The sequence below is a fragment of the Stegodyphus dumicola genome, chromosome 7 (genome assembly GCF_044657685.1).
Source record: "Stegodyphus dumicola isolate Sdum_Otavi_A_Nest chromosome 7, ASM4465768v1".
Lineage (NCBI taxonomy): Eukaryota > Metazoa > Arthropoda > Arachnida > Araneae > Eresidae > Stegodyphus > Stegodyphus dumicola.
This window is the reverse complement of record NC_140774.1, coordinates 109,941,651-109,959,077: the sequence shown is the minus strand read 5'-3', so window position 1 is coordinate 109,959,077 and position 17,427 is coordinate 109,941,651. Positions and strand designations below refer to the sequence as shown.

The following is a 17,427-nucleotide window of genomic DNA, read 5'->3' as shown; positions in this document are numbered from 1 at the left end:
AATATGCAATGAAAAACCCTGATGTATGTGTCAAATATGAAACTTCGAATACATACTGATTCATTAATCCTAGAGCAAAGTTCATTCAAAATATGAAATACATAAAAACCAAATTGGAAATTGAATATTCAGGCATCGAGGTATACATGTTTGGGTGCAGGACTATATATGCTAAAAATATGAAGCCACTGCCATTTTTTTACAATGCAAGGAAAACTGCGAAAAAAAAAGGGACAGTTCTACCGTTCTACTGGGCTGATTGACGAAATTCAACTTGCATTTTTTATGTCTTGAAAGCGTGACTCAGGATATATATTAGATTTATATATAGTATTGTTTTAACATAGTTTAAAAAGTAAGGTGTGATCCAACTCATCAGCAAGAAGAAATGAATTCTACCAAGTATTGAAATACATAAAAAACACCAAAGTAAAAATCTAAGATACTAAGACATTGATCTGAATGTAAAAATTAAAAATTAAACCATTAACCGCCAAAACTACAAGGAATGTTTCTTTTCTCATGAAAATAATAACAAAAATTAAATTAAGCATTTATAACATAAATTTACATTGAAAATAAAAAAAAATGCTCTTACCTGTGGAAAAAGTGAGTGTTGCGTTCGCGCAACGTCAGCGGAATAAGACTACGGATGTTTAGTGAGTAGGATTGTACTCGTGTGATGTTTCTTTCGAGTGGAGCGCAGGATTACTTTTTAGCTATATAACGTTTTATAAATCTACAAATCACTTTACTTGTAATTAATTTAATATTAAAATATACATTGTATTTCTTTTACAAATGCAGTTTATTTCAATTGAAAGATTCAAGCATGAAAAGCTTGATTACAATCATGACGTAAAACTACATTACATACTTTGCATCTATAAACAGTCTGGCTGTGGTACTCTTTACAACAGTCTTTTGTTATCAATGGACTTTACGATAAAATGTCTACCATCTCCATGCAATGGTTTTTGAATGCTGAATTTACTAGGTCTTCCTGTTGCTGATCTATTTCTGGCTAATTCTACACTCTCAATAGGAGTTTGCAAAAGGAATAATGCATTCTTGCGTCTGAAATCTAAAAGAGACTTTATATTTCCAGTAGTAGAAAAAGTGGTGATATTTAGTAAGTTTAGATACGGTCTCATCTCATATAATTTATCAGTATTGTCAAATGTATGTCATTATCATCATCTGTTTCTTTATCAAAAAATCTTTGAAGGGCTTCTTCTAATGTAAGATACCTCATTCTAGGCATTTTTAAACAACCAGAACTTGAACCAGAACATCGAAAGGAATGAGTGAAAAAGGAGATTGACTAACCATTTCCTGCTGACGTTGCATCAACGCAACACATGTTTTCCCTTCCTTCCCAACACAAATATAAATATCTGACTGATGTAATGTTCTGATAAATGGTGACCTTGACTAAAAATAGATAACCCATAAAGACGGCGATTCTTTCTACACAAAATCATCTGCTGGTATAAAATATCTTAGGTAGTTATATTTATATACGCATTTCTTTTGACTGTTGCGTCAACACAACACCAGCGGCTAATGGGTTAAGAAAGTTAATTTGTAACAATTAATCTCCCTTGCTTGGAGTTTCATAACAGAACTTGTTAAGGGAAAAGTGTTTTGAAATTCCATACCTGGTTGATTAATTAGATAGCCAAGACAAATTTCATTCTGACTAATTCACTGAGACTCAGAAGCGCAGTACTTAATTAATTAGTTGATGAATTAGTAGAATTAAGAGTCTCATTGAATTGTCTTGTTGTGGCTTGAACATATGCAGAAACTTTAAATACTGATTAATATTATTTTATTCGTTTTTTCTTGTTTTCAGAATGGCAACAAAAGATTATTGATGATGATGTTCTAAAGAGTTGTTTACATTTGCTAAAAACGAAATAAAGATTATTTTTGATTTAAAACGTGGATTAACGTTATTTGATGAAATGGAGTTCTAATTATAAAGATTAATTTGGAGTCAGAGCCAATAGTCTTTTATGAAATATTTTTACATTTTTACAAAAACAAGTTATAAAAATTTTGCTTAAAAATATGATATACAAATAAAAAAAGGCCTGTGAACACATGAAAAAGTTTTACAATATAAAAAGTAAAAAGGTAAAAAATACAAATTTGATTTATTAGTCTCAGTTAAAGTAATTAAAAGAGACAGTCCTGTATAACAACTTGGTATTTTGACACAAAATTGGACAAAATTGTCTTTAAAAAGACATGACAATTTCTTTCCCATATTTCGATTTTATGATTCCAATTATGCCAAACTGCCAAATTTTGTAAAAATTAGCTCCTCAATGTTAATTGAATTTGATATATATTTATTAATACCTCTTTTTTTATTAAATTTACTTTATTCCTTCTTCCAGAATTCGAAATTTAGGCTTAATCCAAATATAATTTGCACATTTTTTTAAAAATTTATTTTAAAAATTTGTATTTTATTTGTTTTTTTATAAACTTCTTGAAAAATATTTTGAATTATAACCTATAAAATTATTAACATCATCTTAAAGTAGTTGTATTTCTAAGCATATCTGCAAAAAAAATAGAGTTTTTTATTCAAAATTTCTTAAGATATACGTCAATTTACATTTTGGTGCATTTTGAAATTTGATGTATTTAATATAAGCGATAATAATAAAAATGTGGTTTACGCACTTTGTTAAAATTATTTGAAAGAACGAACGATGGAACTTTTTTTCTCTTGTGCATCAATGAAAAATAAGGAAAGTAAATAGGTTACTATGAATTAAGAATTCCGCCAAGTGAATTATTCTTGGCGTAAACTGAAAAAAATCAATCAAGATAAATTTCTAAATTTCTCACCAAAAATTACAAAATTTAATATCCAGGCATAATTTGAGTCATAGAATCAAAGTATGCCTAGATAGCCAAATTATGCGTAGATTATGGAAAAAAATTATATGTTATTTCAGAAAAGTTCTGATTTTGTGTCAAAATACCTATGTTAGAATAATGCTGTATATAAATCTAATAAATATCCTAAGCCGCACTTACGAGACATGAAAAACGCAATTTGAATTTCGCCAATCGGTTCAGTAGAATGGGAGATATAGAACTGTTCTTCTATTTTTTTTTTTTTTTTTTTTTTTTTTTTTTTTTTCCCCAATGTAAATGCATACAGATTCTCCATTATTATAGAATACAGAATGTCAGTAAGTAGAATTCTCTACAATAGTACTGTGTTCGATAAAGCATGGTATGAATACTATCACAATATTATATTAATATATTCATATCAGCATACTTCTGATTATACTTAATAATAAGGAGAAATTAGAGCTAATTTACTTACTGAATTATCTGGCTTTTCCCGCTGCCTGAAAAATAATACACCATACATTAAAATTAGATTACAATGGAATTAACAGCATAAAATATAAACAATTCCTTTCAATTATATATATATCCAGAGATTAGACAATCAGTAAGTACTATTAGTACAAGAATGGAATGAATCTTAACAAAATAAGTTTAAAAGATGTTAGGAACAGAAGGATTTGCATATATGATTTACATGTAAGATAATGGAAGGAAACACATATTCTAGAAAGTGCCAGTTTACTTTAAAACTAAATACTTATTACTATTGCTCTTTCCATAAAGAAACAGAAAATACAGTCGTATTCCTTAAGTATCACAATGGATTTCTATTGTTTCATGACATAAAATGCAATGTAATATATGTGTCAACATCCTGGAAGTTTACAAGAATTAGAATACAGGAAAGATATACAGACTCTCAAGCTCCATTAACAAAAGAATATTTCATTAGCTAAATATATTACAGATCATCCATATTCTACAACAACAAGGCAAGGCTGTTCCTAGGCCATTGGCTGCCCGTGTACTTTCCTAAGACTGTCGCCCCGAAATTTAAAAACAAATGCTCGATGATTAATAATTTTTTTATTTCATACTCACTAAGCATTTACATATGACAAATTGTATAAAATGTACTTACAGTGAATTAAAAATATTTAGCAGTGGTGTCATGAGAGTCCGGCTGCTCTTAATTTTAGCCGTCCGCATACTTTTATGAGCTGCACCCGCACTAGGAACGGCCCTGCAACAGCGATAGCTATGGTTATTGGAATATGACAAAATACACAAGGGCTATCAGATTAGGGATGGACATGCCTTTGTGGAGGACTTTCTAAGGTTAATTGGCTCATTCATATTACACATGAGAGAAATGAAGAAAACCAACCACACAGCCTGTCCATTTAAACTAGAATCAAACCATGCCGAACTCTCAGTATTGAGTGTTCTTAACCACCCAGCCACTCGCAAGGTTACAGCAAATAGGGACAAAGCAAGAATCACCGACAATGTCCATGCATAAAAAGTAGCTTACAATCAGAGAAGCTATTAAAAACATCATTAGGCTGTGTTGCAATGAATTTCTTTTCAGTATCCCAGATATCTGAACAGCCATTCTTAGAAGTACAACAACCTCACAGAAACTCAAAATTGTTAGGAACCCAAGTTAACAGCAGAAAAGAATGAGATAAAGCAGACCTTGGCAACCTATGATGAATTTCATAGTTTTGAGTGATGCATTTGAATTCCGAAAACAAAATATAATACACAAAAATAAATTATGAAAACATAAATATAAAACGAGCATTTGAAGAATACACCTCTCCCCCCCCAAAAAATGCCACAACATTTTTATTTAATTACAAAGTTGCAGTAATGAACATGCATTTTTGGTTTTTTAAAAAAATGTAGCATAGTGTCAAGGAGAAATGAATAAGTTTGGCAACCTCAATCCATATTCAATAATAATAAAAAAAAAGGGCTTTGCCATTTTACCCACATTTGGTTCAATTTATAAACGTGAGTAAATATTTTCACACATGAAATTTATTTTAAGTAAGAATAGGAACAGCTTAACTATTGAAAATTCAATTGCTTGTATTCATCTTAAGATGACTAACAATAAGCTAGACTCGATTAAACTAACATCACATGTTCAGCATCACAGAAACTATAGATATTGAAGAGAAAAATAAAGGGTACTTTTCCGTTTTGCCGGCGCAAGCGATAAAGTCGCCAATAATGGTACAACCGATGCCAAACGGAATATTCTCGCTGGTAACCTTTTACGCCTCATTTTCGAAACAAGTCGCAGCTTTTTCTTATCAGATTGATTGTTTCTTTCAATATTGGCATATAATTACATAGAATTTTTATCAGATAGTTCAGTTTTATGTCTAAGGCCATTTTCGGTAATTAAGTCAATTAGGATGCAATCACAGCGCTTAACCAAAGCCGAAAATATAGAAAAGGAAAGTCAAGGGTTAAATTCATCAATTCTAATAAGAATGCATTAGCGAAGTAAAGCACTGCAGTTTTACATAATTTCTGAGTAAGCTATTCGTACGCATTGAAATATTTCTTGCATTTAAACTTGTGTTCCAAATTAAAATTTAACTTGAAATTAAGATTTAACTTAATTACTGAGAGCATTAGATTTTTGTAGAGTAGTTTACGTGAGATGAGATCGCTTGGGGTCACGTGATATGAACCGGGGAATTAGGATGTTGAACCATGAAAGCATAGTAAATTCTTAAATTAATGTCTTTTTACAAATTTATTGTCTTTTTATTGACTTTTTATAAAGTTTTAAGCGATAATAAAATGTTTATGCCTTCAAAAAAAGATTTCTTAGAACTAAAAATTTTTAAATATTTTTTATGTGTATACTGTATGTTGTTGCCAATAAAGTCTGCTTGGCGAGATTTGCGCCGGCGAAACGGAAAAGTACCAAATAAAGTTCATTCAGTTACGTTTGTTTTTAAAGAAATTAAAATCAGAATTTAAATTTTTATGTTTGAAGTTTAAAGCATATTGTAATTATTTTGTCAATAAAATTTATCTTATTATTCATTAAAAAAAAGTTCTAAAATGAAAATACCACTAACCCAAAACATCTTGTTAAATGCTCACATTTAAATGATTTTAACTCACAGCCAAAAACGGTTGCCAATACCTAAGATAAAGCGACACATTATTCAGATTTTATCTGATGAAGCAGAGAACATCAGTGAAACTCTGGTTTTACTAAATTTTTAATACAATTGAAGTAAATGAAACTATGTCTGCCAATTAATTTTCAATCCTACCTTTACTGAAATGTATCAGTATATTAAAATTAAAGTTTGTATTTATTTGATAATACACAAATAAATAGTGCTTTTGTATGAATTATATTTATATAATGAATATCAATAACACTTTTATATAAATTTAAGAAGTTTCCTAATGAATTTGAAAACTCTTTAAAGTTAAAGCAAGCATAAACTCATGCATCATGCAGGTACAACCACAGATCTATAAAGATATTAACCAGCGTACTTACGAGTGCACAAACATATTATGATTCATTTGGGGTGTATCTGGTTTAGATGGCTTTTCAATAGAACATGCAGATGAAGATAGACTGTGGCGCTTTTTCTTCTTCTTTCTCCCAGAAGGTCTGCTTTCATTATCTAAGCCATCATAATTTTCAAGATCTTTGGAATAAATGATGCTACCTAATTCTTTTTCCATATCATCTTCCTCCTACATTAGTAAAACAGTTACAGATATGAAAGCTATCACTATCATTAGCAACTATCAATAACAAAAAGCTATCACTTGAAACTTCCTGAGACTAATATATACCAGAGCTTGCAAATAGCATAAAAAATCAGACAACTAAGAAGAAAAATAGAATACTCAGTCATATTCCTCGCTAGTAGAGGAGAAGAATTTGCAATACAAGATAAGCAAATAATAACACACTGGAACTTCTAAAAATTTAAATTAGAATTGACAAAACAACCTACTTGACAAAAAAAAAAAAAAAAACTGAAGGAAAAAATTATCAAAAGTACGGACCAGAATTGACAAAAAGACTAGAGGACCATACACCTCTTTGCATCCAACAAAATAAAAGGAAGTCTAAAATATTCTGAAAAATATTTCATATACAAAATGATTTCTGCATGTACTCAATATATATACTCTCTGCATGTACATGCAAAAAAAAAAAAAAAAAAAAAAAGAGCTCTTTGCATTTATGTATATAACTATGTTATATATATGTTTGATGCCATTATGTATTAATATGTTATATATTTACCATTACGTTTCATATTTATCATTATGTATTCAAGTATGAAAGGCAACATATGCCATAATTATATTGTAACCATATGTAAAAAATTGTAAATATGTAAAAATTCTTAAAAAATAATAATCTTCAATTAAAAGATGGATAGTGCAGTTGGACAATACTCACATTACCAATGGATAACCAATGGATGTCCACTGCACTACAACCTAAACCCATAGATATGAAATCTAGCTTTAAAAATTTCAGTTAAGATTTTTAAATCAGTTTCAGTGTAATCAAGGTATTGAATAATAATTATCTCCCCAATATATAGTAACTGAACAGAACAAAAATTAGTTTTTCACCAAAAACATTTTGGCACTCTTAACAATTTGCAACCCTACAAAAAAGCTGGCAATAACTATTTTTGGTAACTTCTGATTAACTGCCGAACCATCTCATAAAGTTAACAATCCTTCGAGGCTAATTTTTTGCCAGCCTCAGCTGTCAAAAAAAAATAATCATTTTTTAAAAAGACAGTGCACTAAGAAGTAAATAAAACTACCACAAATTAACAAAAATAAAAATGCAAGAAACATCTATAATGAAACATGAAAATTACATAAAAAAATCCTTAATGAAATGCAAAATACTGCATAAAACAGCAAAAAATTAACTAAATAAAAACATAGGAAGCACCAACAATAAAATATTTTCTTTTTCCTCTGCTCTTCTCCCATATACACATCGACTTGTTTTAACTTGAAAAATAACTTTAAAAAATCAGAGAATTGCACAAATTTGGAAAAAGCTGTTATCACATTCACCTAAGAATAGTTAAGAAATTACTTTTCAGCTCTTTCCATGTACACATTGGCTTGCTTTAACTTAAACATTAGAGAAATGCACAAATGTGAAAAAAGCTGTTATTATAATCACCCAACAACAGTTAATAAACTACTTTTAGCTCTTCTCAGACGTATAATTAATTTGACTCTTTTTAACTTCAGAAATGCACAAATTCAGAAAAAGCTATTTTCATAATCACCTAAGAACAGCTGATAAACAGCAGCCACTATGATGACTTTTCAATTTTAAAAGCCAAACTCCATGGTGGCATAAAGCACGTGCAACCACTCATGGGTTGCAGGTTAAATAAATTTTCATAAAATTCTGGGTTACATACTTTGGCGACATAGTGAAGAGCCCAGCAATTTTTTTCAATGTTCAGCAGTTAATAAGAGAGTACCATATGTGACTTAGTGAATTGGTAAGAAACATCAGTTTAGCTATTTTTAAAACTCATAGGCATAGTTCTGCTTAGCCCCTTCACGGCAAGTGTATCATATATGCATCAGCAGTTAATCCTCTTAAGCAACGGCATGCGGCTTAGCGCAACTCACCTTGGAGACAGTGTGTTGTTGCAATAATACAATCTCACAAGAGGAGATACTTCATGTCGCTAAGCCTAACTTAAACTTTATTACAAAAATTTATTTTATGAATTGTTTTGATTTTTTCTGTAATGATATTTAACAGTAATATAATCATAAATACAGAATATCAAGAGATTCTGAAAAATTTTTAATTAAAATCTAAACGCAAAATAAAATATTTGACTCATCTTGATGAAATGCTATAAAAAAACTTACTTAAATCTATATCTAAACATATGTAAAAAATAATAAAATATATGATCAAATATTACAGCATAAATCGTTCAGAAAGGAGATAGTGTGTGATAATCTAGTTACTGTCATTTCATTAGTTATGAAGCACATTTTCAGATCAAACTTTTCAGTTCCATCCCAGCAGAATAACTAATCCTAGGAATCTTCTCATTTTAACCACATCTAGAGAAGTTTGTTGATTTTGGATTTTCACTCATCTTTCGTTCATAGAAATTATTAGTTTCTTCTTCTCTTATGTTCATTAGATTAGCGGGAAAAAAGGTGAAAAATCAATTTCCTTCAGATAACTTTGAATTAAGTTTACTTCTGCAATCCCTGTAAATTCATAAGGTTTCAATTACTTAACAGATCGAGTTCATGATGGAATAGCCAATGTTCTGTTGCACAGTGAGGTGAAAGCAAAACAAACTTCCAGTTCAGTGTCTAAGAAAATGTTAGTATCAAAATCACTATTATAACTTAAAATCTAGAGTTTTTGGTGTCAAAATGGTCACTCATGGAATTGAATGGACGGGCTTTACAAATGGAATATACTCTTCTCCTGTTAAAAACTTTTTTTTCTTGGGCATTGCATTATTAGTTTAACTCTCTTACCTGGTGCAAAAAACTTACGTCTACTATCTAAAGAAGATGCAAACAAAGTTCCTAAAACTGAAGCTCCATTCCCAATCTTCCCATAGGAAAAAACAAAACAAAACACACAAAAAAGTTGTAAAAAATCTTTCAGATTTCAGATTTTAAATTACATCCAAAACATTTTGTGTGTTACCTTTATTTATTAAATATTCTTTGCACTTAAATTAAAAAAATTCAGCTCAACAGCAATGTCACAAAATAATTTTAAAATGAGCATATCCTTAAAATTTGCAATACACAGTTACGCGCTGGAGATAAGAACTTTTTTTTTTTTTTTTTTTTTTTGCCCCGTAGAGTGTTGCCATTGCTCGCTTTTAAATCAGTGAATTTGTTAATCAATTTGTTAAAGTTTTACAAAATATAAAATCCATAATAAAACAAATTCCAAATTTCAAATTTGGGCTTTCAGATGCCCATATTTGCAGCAGGATTACGTCATTCAAAATTGGATGGATGTAGATACCGTTGTTTTATCATAATGCAAGAAACATACATACATTTATGCAGCTTCTTCATTATTTAATTTCTTCAAATATAATACAGGGTGGTAGTATTTGGTGGGAACAATTTGAAAAGTGATACAGCCTTTTAAAGTTTATCAAATCAGTGCAAAATTGCAGAATGAAAACGATAATTCATCAGGGACAGCCTCTTTGGATTAAAAGAATTAAAGCATCATAAACTGTTCAATGTTTATATCACATGAAGCCAAATACATGTCATGTAGGTTTTGTTTACTTTATCGAAACAAATCACCGGAATCAGAAGGTAGTTCATGGACACAATGTCAACAATGTATATGTTCAAATAAGCTAACTGTACTGGACATGGAGTGTCATCTCATGATTTAAAAAAAATGTGTACGTTTGAAAGTGCATATATGCCACACCCGTGTGTAAGATCAATGCAAGTGGTGATGCACCATTACATCATTGAGCTGCTAGAGACATTTAGAGCTGATGCATATATGACAAAGCCATATGCAGAGGGTTTTTAGTTCAACAACATGCAGTCACGAAGGGGAAGCTAATAAAAAGAAACATTTTATGATAAAAAAAAATCTATATGGCTGATATTTACATTTTTATAGCTGGTAGATGCTATTAAGCAAAATAGTGGCTAGATTTACAAATGATGAGCAGTGGCTAAATCTGTGTGTTCTCAAATATATACATAATACAGTCAAAAGTCTTTAATTCGGACACCCATAATTCGGAATGATCTATAATCTGGACCTCAAAGCTAAAAACTTTCTGCGCATGCGCATAGGCGTTTACGCATGCACGTAAGACTTTTTACGACTGCGCATATGCGTGTGCGCAAGCGCAGAATACGTTTTCGCGTGCGCGTTTTACGTATAACGGACGGTATAAGCTAAAATTATCTAATTATCTATTTCAGTTAATGTTGATGATTGCGTTGTTCCTTAATCTTTGAATTGGATCCGGCTTATTATTTTTTGCAGACTGTAAGAGCAATTTTATAAAAGTAAACTTGAACTTTCGATTATGTCAAATAGAATTTCCGATTCTGGAGCTCCCAAAGGATCGTACAAAACGAAAGTATGTTTCGATGTCCATCAAACAAAAAGTGGAATTGCTGCAAAAAATGGATAAAGACATGAAGAATATGACAGAGAGGTTAGTGAAAACAAAAAAATTTCGATTGACAAGTTAGTCGGTATTCTCGGCACAGCAATTACGGGACTTGAACCGCGGAACTTTGTAACTGAACAAGAAATTATGCCTGTTTATAGAATTAAAGAGAAAGTATTACCACATAAAACGAAGCAACTTAAACAACTTACATTGAAAGAAATGTTTAATAAAGTAAACAAATAAATATTAAGCTTTTTTTTTTTTTTTTTTTTGTAAATTTTGATACCCTTTAGATCATAATTGTTCTTTATTTCATAAATTACGGTTTCATATTTTTAATTTTAGAATTTCTGCATGCCATCTTACGAGATTTAAACTGATGATCTATAATCCGGAAAAATCGATAATCCGGAATCGCTGAAGTCCCAACGAGTCCGGATTAACGACTTTTGACTGTATGTGCATATGTGACTCGGCTGCTGTGTTTATTTTGTTTGGGGCTTATTCCACCCGATCGACAGTAACATCAAATCAAATCTCTGAAACCAAAGCAGGCCCACAAAAATCATTGTGGCAAGGGGTCAAGATTGCATCTGTTGTTGACAAAAGGAGTGAACACCATATAGGTGAGGATTTATCTCGCGAAGCCACCAGTCGGCCTAGCCAAAGTTATCTGGCCATATGACAAAGGGGATTAACCCATCCAATAACAAATGATGGCATCCAGCGACCCGGCCATGTTCAATATAAAAATTTAAGAAAATTAAGTTAATTACATAAAGCAAATATACTAAGCTTTAAAATTAAAAGCTCCTGGAAAGGCAGGCCCCAGGACTGAGTAACAAAAAAATTAGTAAAAAACAAACTAAACAAAATAATAAACAGGACCAAGTGAATCTCAGTTCATCACTGGACCTTATCACAACATACCACACAAAACTATACCATATATATATATACACACACACACCTATCCTATGATTTTACCCTGTTCTGCCCCCAATTTTGAAGAGCAACATCCCGAAGGAATGGGTCTGACAGTTTCCTACTTCTTTTCCCCAACCATTACAGTGCCCCCATGCCACACAGACGCTATATATTTACTAACATCCATCACTTCTCTGGAATTCAAACACAGGCCCGTTGGTCACAGTCAGCAAAGTCAGCGTCATTCACCACTATCCTGGTTGGCCAAGTTGTTGTTATCTGTATAACTGAAAATGTGGCAGAACAAGATAATTCAATTGAAAGTTGGAACTGGAGATGTGGATAAAAAGATTAAAGTACCAAAATATCACCTTTTTATTAAAAAATGCATTCTAGATTCTAACACTTTTTTTTTTATTTATTTATTTCAATCTAAAACCTTTTTTCTTTTTTTTTCTTTTTAAGTTTCCCATTAAAGTTTTAAAAAGTTAGAAATATTTAAAAAATAAGAAATGTAGAACTTAAATATTATAGTACACAATGAAAGAAAATCTCCATCTCTACCAATAATTGCTACAGCTTATTGCTAACAGAAAGTCTATTTAACAGTATTTTGTACTAATTAAACTACTGAAGTTATTAGAGGAAAACAAACACATAACATAAAAAACTGAAAAAGGGAGAAAAATCATGAGGAAATTACTGGTATTTACGTATTATCCCATTGACTGTGAAAGTTGGCTACCATGGAACTATAAAAGTTGGCAAAGATCATACCTGTAAACCTGAATAATAAAAGCCATGCTAGTAATCTGTACACAATTCTGAACCTACTCTATAAGATCATCGGTGTATTGTACTCTGTCAGATCAATGGTGGTGAAGTATTTCACCTACTCTATTGTATTTACATATTATCCCATTGACTGTGAAAGTTGGCTACCAAGGAACTATAAAAGTTGGCAGAGATAATAATGAAAGCCATGCTAGTAATCTGTACACAATTCTGAGCCTACTCTGTAAGATCAATGGTGGTGAAGTATTTCACCTACTCTGTAAGATCAAGGTGTTACTGGTATTTACGTATTATCCCATTGACTGTAAAAGTTGGCTACCATGGAACTATAATAGTTGGCAGAGATTATACCTGTAAACCTGAATAATGAAAGCCATGCTAGTAATCTGTACACAATTCTGAGCCGCACTTCTATCTGCAACTCTTACAATTAAAAATTGTCACTTTCTCTGCACAATCCACCAAAAAGCCACTGCTGCAGAAGTATTTCACCTTGTAACATCTTAAGCTATTTTATCGACCACCACGAAGTTCTGAGAAAAAGAATGACCACCTCAGAAGCTCCCACGGACAGAGTATTTCTTAGCGAATTCTCAGAAAGAGGACGTGACCAGCAGTCATAAAACAATCTCAGCTTTTTTGTTCCTCTTATAGTTGTTCGAAAGGAGACATTGTACTGTTCCCTTTCATCAGTTTATAGATTCAGCGTCTCAGACCACCCAGTTTGAGACCCCCAGTTGGAATTGAAAAGTTCCCACGGACATTTTCCCATGCTGTCTTTATCATATCCAGTTTTTAATCAAAGTGCTCTTGCCAATCAAGAGGTGCTTCTAAAAATTAAATAAGGATCCTAGAAGTTTTTCCGATATGCCCTTGAACAAAATCATGGAACGCAGTTCCAGAGAGGAGAAAAAAGTGAGAGTTAGTTGCAGTAAGGAGAGAGAGAAACCTTCTCTCGGGTTTTATAGCTTGGCCATGAGCAAATTTTTGCTTCGCTATGCATAGAGCGATATTAATATCTCAGTCACGAGATTTACAGCGAGGTAGCCGGGTTCGCCGCTACCTTAAGAGCATCCTACTCTGACACAGCTCAGTCCGGCAACCACTGGCTTAGAGATTCGATTTATTCAAGACAGCCTCATCTTGAACTATTTCCAAACAAGAACTTTCATCTAAACAGGAACTTATTCACCCTACTGTGAGAACAATATTTTATAAGTTTATTTATTTATTTTTTTGCATATAGCCTAGAAAGAACCCAAATAAAAAACCTTGTCTTTGAACCTTGTCTTTCGAATTTGTCACAACCTACTCTGTTTTGATACTTTGTGAAAAAGCTTTCAGTGATTTTTATTATTTTGTTAAGCTCTTTGATTTTACCAAAAGCTTTGTTTAGAACGCTAACAAAATAAATTGTCCAAGGTTGATTGTTCCAATTTATTACTGGTTTGTTCGCTATAGCTCACTCTTTTAACAGATGTTAATTCTCTTAACTAGTGATAAATATACCAGAGTTTAGTCATGTTGTGTGTCTAGAGGTGTGGGTTCAGTGAAATGCATGACGCAACCAAAACAAACTAGTTCATGGCACAAACGTTTATTTCTAACTAACTAGTAAGACAGCAGCGATGCGCTATTTACGCAGTTACATTACATTCTACTCTACTCTCATTTACAGAGGTTCTCAGGTATAAGAGTACTGATTCTCTCGAAATCAGATGCTACATCCCTCCCCACTTATTTAGAGATTTAATCGCTGAGGAGCTTTGCGGATGCACGAAGATCGTCTAAGTCCTGGCTGAGGTTGCTGCAACTCTTTATCAGGATCCACTGGAAGGACTGGATCAGTTTTCCTTGGAGCTGACGATGTTTCAAGTCCGGCTGAAGTTTGCACAGCTTCTTTGTTCACTTCTTTGTTCAATGTCCTTGTCCGGAACCTGTGGCTTCACGATTCCATCTGAAGTAGCAGCCATAAGAGGTTCATAGATTACTGGTGCAGAAGGAACCTCGCTCCCTACCGATCTGATCTGATCGACGTGCCAGCGCAGTAAAGTTCCTTGAGCATCAATGGTATAATGCAGCGCTCCATCCTTATTTGTCACTCTGCCAATTTTCCATCAAGAATTTGCCGATCTATAATCCCGAATGGCAACCTTTTCTCTGATCTCAAAATTTCTGTCTTTGAAATCATAAGTATTCCTTCGGATACGTTCTTCCACTCTTCGTTTAAGATTTGGAACAACTAAATCAATTCGAGTTCTAATTTCTCTTTTTAAGAATAACATTGCTGGATTTAACAAGGTTGTCATGTTCGGTGCCTTTCTATAATTCATGAGGAATATGGCAAGTTTTTGCTTAATATTTGTTGATAATCTTGCATTGCACGTAATGCTTGTTTAACGGTGTAAACGTACCGCTCTGCTTGCCCGTTACTTGCCGGTTTAAATTGAGCACACGTTTTCTGTTTAATTCCATTATTCCTTATAAAAGTTTCAAATTCCCCCGATGTGAACTGAGGACCATTGTCACTCACCACTACTAAAGGCAGTCCGTATCTTGCAAAACAGTCTCTCAAACATTCAATTGTCTGAAAGGAATTTGCTGACTTTAAGGTATACACTTCTAACCATTTAGAATGTGCGTCAACGATAATCAAGAACATTCGTTCAAAAATAGGGCCTGCAAAATCTACGTGAATGCATTCCCAAGACGCACTTGGATATTCCCAGTGATGGACCCTTGCCCTTACTGGATCTGATTTGAACTTAATACAATCGACACAGTTCCTAAAAACTTCTTCAATATCATGATCAATTCCCTTCCAAAAGACGCAGGATCTGGCGATTGCCTTCATTTTAACGATTCCTAAATGTCCTTGGTGTAACTCTTCAAGAATTTTAACTCGGAGTTTTTTTGGAACAACTACCCTCTGACCACTCATTATACAGTCATCTTGTAAGGTGTACTCGGCTTCCCTACCTTCCAAACTTTCTCCAGATTTTAATTTCACATAAAGACTATTTAATTCTTCATCAGCTCGTGTTTCCCGAGCTATCTCCCTGGCTGTTACCGGAAGAGTTTGAATTTGGAAGAGTTGGAATATTTCAACATCATCCTTAATGTTTAAATCTTCGGACTTAAGAGGTAGGCGCGACAGGCAGTCAGCATTACCCTGTTGCTTGATATTTTGATACACAATATCAAACTGATATACTTGCAATATCAGTGCATAATGTAAGAGTCGGGTGGATGTGAGGATAGGAAGTCCTCTTTTCGATTTGAAAATAGCCACTAAAGGTTTATGATCTGTCACCAGAGAAAAGCGTCTTCCCTTTAGATATAGATAAAACTTTTTGACAGCCCAAACAATTAAAAGTGCTTCTTTATCGATTTGGGCGTATTTCTGCTCCATGTTAGTCAGTGTCCTCGATGCGAAAGCTATAGGCCTTTCTGTTCCGTCAGACAAAACATGCGAGAGCACTGCCCCAAGACCTACCGGAGATGCATCAGTAGCTAGCATTAACGGTAATGTGGGATCGTAATGCATTAAAACTCTGTCTAAACAAATTTCCTTTTTCATTTTTCAAAAGCGATTTGGCAGATTTTTGACCAACTCCATTTAACATCTTTTTTTGTTAAATTATTTAATGGATGTGCCAAAGTTGCCAGATTAGGGCAAATTTGGCATAAAATTTCACTAATCCCAAAGAGCTTTTGATGTCTTGGACGCCTTTCGGCGTAGGGGCATTAGCAATTGCCGAAATCTTTTCATCCGTTTTATGCAATCCATCAGCATCAATTTTATGCCCTAAAAATTTAATCTCATTTTGAAAGAATTTACTTTTAGTTAAGTTTAATTTTAGGCCGTGCTCCTTGCATTTTTTGAAAAATATTTCCAATGCGTTTAAATGAGACTGATCATCCGGTCCTGTCACTCGAGCATCATCCATAAAAATTTTAATTCCTTCGATCCCCTGAAATAATCCCTCAACATAGCGCTGCCAAATAGCTGAGGCAGCATTTAATCCATACATTAAGCGTTTACAAATATACAACCCCTTATGTGTGTTTATTGTTAAATAACCGTTGGCTCTCCGGTTGCACCTTCATTTGTAGATATACATGACTGAGATCAAGTTTCGAAAAATTTTTACCTCCATTAAGGCATGAAAATATTTCTTCGAGTTTTGGTAATGGATTCTGTGGCACTTCCAAATTAGGATTCAGAGTCACAGAATAATCAGCACAAAGCCTAATGGAACCATCAGATTTAACAATTGGCACAACTGGTGTTGCCCATTCTGAAGTCTCAACCCTCTCAATGATACCTTCTTTCTCAAGCCGATAAATTTCTGATTCAACTCTATTTTTTAATGCGAAAGGTACCATCAATTTTTTAAAATTCAATTCACTAGAAGTTTTCAATGTTTTGATGGCATTCCAATCGAGATTGATTTTATACAGCCATTCTCGGCCGAAGATTGTGTCCAAATTTTCCTCACAATGTAAAGATTTTAAACTAATTTTTGACCTTGGTATTCAACTTTAACAGGAACATATCCTAAAGGTACCACCTTATCACCCCTGTAAGTTTTAAAAACTAAATTTGTAG

At 32.7% G+C, this 17,427-nt stretch overlaps 1 protein-coding gene across 9 annotated transcripts in view; it reads right to left on the bottom strand.

Moving 5' to 3' along the window:
- Positions 1 to 17,427, bottom strand: part of LOC118202388 (muscle calcium channel subunit alpha-1-like) — a 674,690-nt gene that overhangs the window by 178,038 nt on the left and 479,225 nt on the right. For all 9 annotated transcript variants that reach the window (XM_085820710.1, XM_085820709.1, XM_085820713.1 and 6 more), the window contains exons 17-18: positions 6,431 to 6,633; positions 3,359 to 3,383 (exon numbers count right to left, since the gene is read on the bottom strand). In XM_085820710.1, coding sequence (XP_085676836.1) covers positions 3,359 to 3,383; positions 6,431 to 6,633 — 228 coding nt within the window. The remainder of the gene's footprint in view (positions 1 to 3,358; positions 3,384 to 6,430; positions 6,634 to 17,427) is intronic.